We start from the raw sequence: 6,762 nt of genomic DNA on the forward strand, positions 1-6,762 counted from the left end.
GCTGCAGCCCTTTGCCACCTTACGCTGGATGGTGAATTCCAGCAAGCGATGATCACTGTCTCCCAGGTGGCCCATCACTCGCAGCCCCCTCACCAGGTCATCACCCGTGGCCAGCACCAGGTCCAACAAGGCGTCTCCCCTTGTTGTGCTAAGTCTTGAGAATCGGCCAGAAGTGGAAGAAAAGTGGGAGAGGCAGGGGGCACATACAGTAGAGCTCACCCAGGCAGTGCAGTGCAGGTGCTCCACAAGGGGCTGAGCCCTGCCTGTTCCTGCCCAGGACAGCCTGGGCCACACTCCAGTCCACACCTACCAACGACGCTGCCCCAGCCCCTTCCTCATGGGGCTGTTGCTGGTGCTGCCCAGCTCCCCCAGCCTTCAGCAACTCCTTTTCCAGCCCCTGCTGCACCACTCCAGCCACCTTCCACCCATTCAGTGCCCGTAGGTGGCTGCTCTTTGTGTCAGGCAGCTGAGTGGGTGGAAAGCAGCTCGGAGCAGGAGCCCCATGTGCTGGAGCAGGAGCTGCCTGGATGCAGCTTCCCCACCTCGACCTGGCTGGGCATGTGGTGCCTGGCACACATCGCCATGGCTGCTGCTGAGAGCGGCACAGCAGGGGCAGAAGGAGGAAGAGCAGCCACTGGAGGCAGAGGGAGCCAAGCAGTGCCTGGGTGGGTGCAGCAGCAGCCAAAGCAGCTCTACTGAGAAGCTGTGCATTCTGGCGGGGGCTGGGCTAGTGTTGGCAGTGGGCACAGAGTGGGTGCAGGGCACAAGCTGCCTGGGGTGGGCCTTGGCCCCATGCAGAGCTCCATGGGAGGGTAGCCGTGGGCCAGACAGAATTAACAGGTCGGCCAGATCAAGCCTGTGGTCATATTTTTCCCACCCCTTTGACCAGCCGCCCACTTCTCAAGCAGTAATTTTTACCTCAGGAACTTCTAGCATAAAGATTCAATTCACCAACACCCGTGCAGAATCTCTAGCTCCTGAATACAATATGACCTAATCTTGATTTGCCTCCAGGAGAAGCCCCAACAGCCGTCCTTCCACAAGCAGAGCTGGCACGGTTGCAGCGTCTGCTCAGGAATGGCTTAGGTTTGTGTGAACGACATGACAGGGGGCTCACCACTGAGACCACAGATGTGCTGCAGAGTTGGCGGGGCAGGGAAAGAATGTACACAGTGTGCTTGGCTCTACCCTCTGTCTCCAGTGAAAATTAGGATGCTGACATGGAAGAGATGACAATTAAAACCTTGTAGGTGTTATCTATTTAACTGTCACTTTCCCCATGATCCCAGGGATGCTGCTGGTCCTGGTGGAACATGCCTTTTGTCTCAACTGGTCTAAAATTCAGCAGAGGACTCTGAAGCTGAAGTTTCAGAAAGTACTTGAATAACGTGCTCAAAATGATCCTGAGGTAGTGCTAGGTCTTCCACCTTCAGAACAGTAGCTTACCAGGCAACTGAGATCCGGGGATCCAGGTAATTGAGTTTGGAGGTGCCCAAGGCAATCTGCTTGTTCTCCTCCCTGTCTGTGGCCTGAACCTCCAGCTTCATCAGTTGCTCCTCAATCCTCTGCACAGCTTTCTTCTTGCTCTCCACTGTCCTGTAACAGAGGGAGGGAATCAGGGAACCATTCGCCAGTGCCTCTGGGGGAGCATTATTGACCAGTGAGTCAAAGGCCCAGGCAACATGCACCCTTCTTTCTAGGGTCCTTATGTGCAAGTGATGCTCAACAGCACCAAAGTGCAGCCATGTCTGGGGTGAGAAGTCACATGCTTTCAATAATCTGGTACCTGAAATCAAGGACTGGAACTTAAACTATTTGGTAATACTCAAGAAGGCATATTTAAATTACAAGAGTAAGAAAGAATTGGAACTTATCTAGGACTGGAGATAACACGCTATTCAGGCATAGAGAATGAGGTCAGAATACCAGTATCAAGCTTCATTTAACAGAAGGCTATTCTTCTTATGCTGTCTGCAGAGCCTTGTCTTAGAGTAAAATGCACATGGCCTAGCCAGTACTTCACGTTGGCCCTAAAAACTGTTCCACAGCTTCTAAATGGTCTAGAAGGTAAGATCTATCCATCTCATGAGTCAGTAACATTTGCTGTGCATTCTTATTGAAGGACCAGGGAAGGGAGAGGGGAAAAAGGATACAGGGAGATTACATGGTGGCCTAAGGAGGGTTAAATGCATTGCCTACCAGTGTGTCAATACACAAGCAGCTGCGTGCTGGGCTCATGGAAGCATATGAAGGTCACATATGAAGGTGGAGCATCTTAATATTCAGTTAAGGAGACCCCCAGACTTATTTGTGGGGGCTAAAAATGGCTAGAAGGCTATTTTTAATACAAAGCCCTATGTATGGGGCTGAACAATGAAAACTGGATCGCTCAAAACTCTGAGGCCTGGAAGGCAACGGGGAGGTATTTTAAGAACCACTGCAGTGAAAAGTCCCATTTTGGGCTAGTGGCTGTGCCACAAGCCACCATGTGACATTTTTCACCTCTTCATTGCCCTGAAGCCATCCTTACTTTTTAGACTTTTCATCCCTTCGGACCTTGGCATCAGCTTTGGCGCTTTTCAGTTCTCTCCTGGCATCAGTTAACTGTTCCTTCTTGGCATCAATCTAGGAGAAGCAAAAACCCAGACAGCAGGAATGTGAACAAGTGTGAATAATTGTGGAAGTGGAGATCACTCATCCTGGGGAACTAGAAAAAGGCTCTTGACAGATTCACCAGCTGCACCACAGTCTACAATCCAACAGCTTGCTTACATGCAAGAGTGGGACATCTCATCCACAATGGAAGAGCTTGGAAAAAAAAACCCAAACCAACTAAAATGGCTTTTGGAATTTTTTTTTTTTTTTTTTTTTTTAAACCAAGTTCAAAGAATGCTTATAAACTAAGGACACTTTAAAAGGGCCTTATTTTCTGGGTACCTTTCCTTTGAAAGTCAACCTACCTTAGGCTTAATTTGAGCACTAATTAAAACAGAACTAAACCAAACAAAACAACTCCCCACCCAAAAGACAGAGAAACCCCTCCTGAGATGTTCAAAATCACTTACCACTTTTAGCAGGTGAAAAAAGTGGCACCAGCTTTACAAATCCATTGTACACAGAGACTAGCTTGATAAAAACGCTGCTTGTGAAATATCAGGACGGGCAATTCAAAACAAGAGACAGCAGCTGGGAAAAGCCTCTAGTAGCTCCCTCACTCAGGTGCAAAGGGCAGTAGATAAGTACGCTGGGATTTGCCAAAGCAAAAATCCCAGGGCCCTTTTGGTCGGTCAGTCCCTAGGCTGGATGCAAACTAAGACCAGATCACCTAGAGGTATCCTATGGACAAAAACTTCTTGGGCAGACATGACAATCAGTTTATACCCAGAATTATACAGACTGAAAGCTCTTTAAACCTTCTAAAAATACGGAGGACTGCATCTAGGCCGACAGTTTTAGCCTTTACTTGGGATTCGGTGACATTTAGAGTTTCACAGCTTCCCAGTCTTTAATTGCTACTCTCCAAACATGCCACCTACTGCAAAGTTAAAGGCTCAACCCAGTTGTAAAAACCAGGGGTGAGGGCAGAACAGGTTAAGTATCACAGAAGCAAAGAAACACTGCAGTGCTAAAACAGAAGATCTTATTGTAAAAGGGTTATTCTGAAAGCAGGATGTGAACAGACTTAACCACGCTGGAACCTCACAGCCTTTGTCAGAAAATCTGTAAAGGAAGAGGTCAAGTCAGAAGTACTGGACACAAGCTGAACTGACACAACGGTCTACAGGCCACACTAAGGGACCAGACACCCACGCTGATTTCCTTTCACAAGTCAGAGACAGAGACCTCTGGTTTCAAGGTCAACTCAACGGCATATCCTCAGAGCAAGTCAGAGTTTGAGGATAGGAAGCATTCCGATTTGTTTTATCCCTGACCAGAAGTGCCTGATGCTATTCTACCTGAAAGGAGAAAAGCACTTGTAACTATACATTTTCTTTAAAAAAAAAAAAAAAATAAGGATTCACTTCCCAGACCAGACTAGTTTCAGATATAGATGCATTAATGCCCCAGCCTAAGGAGCCTGGTTCTCCACAGACTGAAGGAAATGAGATCCCCAAAACCCAAAGAAGAGGTATTTCTAACATTACTTTGAATTTAATGGAAACTGGGCATTACCTTGGTCTGAAGATTCATCATGGATTTTTCAAAGGTTTTCGGTGGCGCCCTCTGGTGGTTGCACAGAATAGCAACAGCTCTATTGGCACGGTTATAGGAAAGGATCTTTGCTGGGATGTTATCCTCCGCTGGAAAAGTTTAAAAGCAGGTGAAGTGGAGCTCTGCAAGGTTGAGTAGTCATGGCCACATTCTGCTGGTTTTACAACTTCATATCTACCAAGGTAGATCTGTACTCTTCTAGCGTGCCAGTCTCAGCACTGCATTTCAACTACTTTGCACTAAGTACCAGTTTACTTGTATTCCAAGTACTAATTCATTTTGGGTCAAGGTCCTTCAATGGATGTCTTGGCCTGGAAGCTTCTCAATGGAAGCCTCGGCCTGCTGGCACTAAGGAATTAAAGGTGCATTTTGCTTCTCTTCATGCATTATAGTCATGAATAATTGTAATGGAGACCACCAACAATGGAGAGTGGGAAGGTCTGTCTGGTGATGAGAACAGGGGTCTGTGAACTAGAATTGCTCTTGACAACATGAGACATTGGATAGGACACTTAACTTTGGTGTGCTTCTACATACATAGTCTTCTAGAAGGGACTGGGTCTTCCAGTCTCAGAAGGGAGGTTAGGCTGGATTGAGAGCCTGCAACACCTATTTTGGCCAGTCCCAGATACAAGCTGCATACAGTGTGCACTCCAGCCAGTTTGAGGCAGACGCCACATGCCACACAGATCCTGGAGCGGCCAGACTGGGTCCTGGATCTGGCATGTGGTGGACCCCTTGAGCATGCCCCTCCCCACCATACCAGATCCAGCACCTGCTCTGACTGGTCCTGGACAGCTCCACATGCAGTGCCTGCTCTGGGACTTCTGCTGCATATGGCACCTACCCTGAACAGACTAGAGCAAGCCCTATGTGCAGCCTGCATCCTGGACTGGCCAGAAAAGGTGCATGGGCCACATGATGTGGTTCTGCGGCCCTGGTCCAGCCCGCAGGCCTCATCTTCGACACCATTTCAATGAATGGCGCCATAGAAGTGTCAAATACTAATACTGGCTTGTTAGTCTGCAGATGCCCAGCTGGAACAAATGGGGCTTTAAAGGACACCTCTGCTCCCCGCACAAGGAGTAACTTCCAAAACGTTAAATAAAAAGACAAGACATTTGCAGGGCCCTGGCCCTGGAGACTAGGTACATTCCAACGGGCACAAGTAGAGGCTGGGGACAGGGTGCATGCAGCTGACCATACATCAGTTTACTACTGTCCCAACCCTGGGCTTCTTCCCAGTGCAAGACAGCACCCACAAGTCTGTTTTGGCAGTCAATCTCGGTACAAGCCACAGCTCCACAGTCATGCTGCTTTGGCTGGGAGAAGTACAATGGGAGTGGTACAGGTTTAGAATAACTAAGTCTACAATACCTGTATCGACCCATCCTAGAGGAATCCCTAGGAAAGCTGATGAAGTTCTCTTTGAAGCTGTTCAGAGCCACAAGAATGGGGACCAGAACCTGACCGCATGGAGCCCAGAAAATACTTCCCCCGTTTAATCTAAATATGCATGATGGGTCAAACTGGTTCTAAAGATAAAGGAGGAGAGAGGTCTTTGGGGAGAAGTAAAAGGGGAAATTGTAACCTGTAGGCCTCATCTTAAGTATCTTCTCCATCCCCACAATGATCTTTGTGCTAGAACATCAAAAAGTGTCCACACTGCATTAGCTAAGGTAAAAAAAGGGATCCATCCAGGACACTGCAGTCATCACAGTTCCAAATGAGGCAGTCCCAGACAACAGAACTTACGGGTAGTGAGCTCCTTTAGCTGCTGCTGTAGCGTGATGGAGGCATTGTAAGTACGGAATACCTTGGCTGTCAGTCCCTCCATAAGGTCTTGAAGATGTTTATTTAAGATACTGGTCTATGGAAGCAGAAAGAGGTCAAGGTTTCAATCAGTCCAGCATCATGACCAGAATCCAGCAAACCATTTGTATCCTTGCTAGCCTCATTACTGAACTGGACTGGAAGTTGAGTAGTGAATTTCTAGGCATACACAAGACTTGCTTCCTGGAACAGGAATCCTGCTGACCAGGACAGGTAACCATGCCTAGAATTTTGCTAGGACTTTCTATATCTAAATCTGAGGACAGGGTGGCTATGCTGCGGCATAGCAGGCAAGGACCTGGAGTGGAACTGGGCTTTACATCTGCATTAACAGACTGGGAAGGAGGAAGTGATTATGAACCAATAGGTGATGGCTGGTTAGCATTCATTCTAGAGGTCACATTTCTTCTTTCACATTTACACTTTGGGCCCCAGAATGTGTGAGTGGGTCTCTTTTACCGCACTCAGCACCTTCACTGTGTTCCTATTAATCTGAACTGGTTTGGTTGGAGCAGACAGGAAAGCTGTTATCTCATGCATCCTTCCCCTCCACCCAACACTCAGGCTGCTGCTGTACCAAATCTTAAGGCACTAAATGGCAGTTTCTATAAAGAGCTTGTAACAGGCACACCCCCACTGGAAAGAGATGACCCACTGTTTCTGGGCCACTATGACAGGCCCAGCTGGTTAAAAAAAAAAAAAAAAAAAAAAAAAAAA

The 6,762-nt window shown here is 47.8% G+C and overlaps 1 protein-coding gene across 1 annotated transcript in view; it reads right to left on the reverse strand.

Annotated features, from left to right (window-relative positions):
* The window catches only part of TOP1 (topoisomerase (DNA) I), a 46,163-nt gene that overhangs the window by 1,439 nt on the left and 37,962 nt on the right, over positions 1-6,762 (reverse strand). The window contains exons 15-18 of the mRNA XM_019539652.1: positions 5,968-6,082; positions 4,174-4,301; positions 2,531-2,625; positions 1,447-1,596 (exon numbers count right to left, since the gene is read on the reverse strand). Of these exons, the coding sequence (XP_019395197.1) occupies positions 1,447-1,596; positions 2,531-2,625; positions 4,174-4,301; positions 5,968-6,082 (488 nt within the window). The remainder of the gene's footprint in view (positions 1-1,446; positions 1,597-2,530; positions 2,626-4,173; positions 4,302-5,967; positions 6,083-6,762) is intronic.

The sequence above is a fragment of the Crocodylus porosus genome, unplaced genomic scaffold, assembly GCF_001723895.1.
Source record: "Crocodylus porosus isolate Cpor-Errol unplaced genomic scaffold, CroPor_comp1, whole genome shotgun sequence".
Classification (NCBI taxonomy): Eukaryota; Metazoa; Chordata; order Crocodylia; family Crocodylidae; genus Crocodylus; species Crocodylus porosus.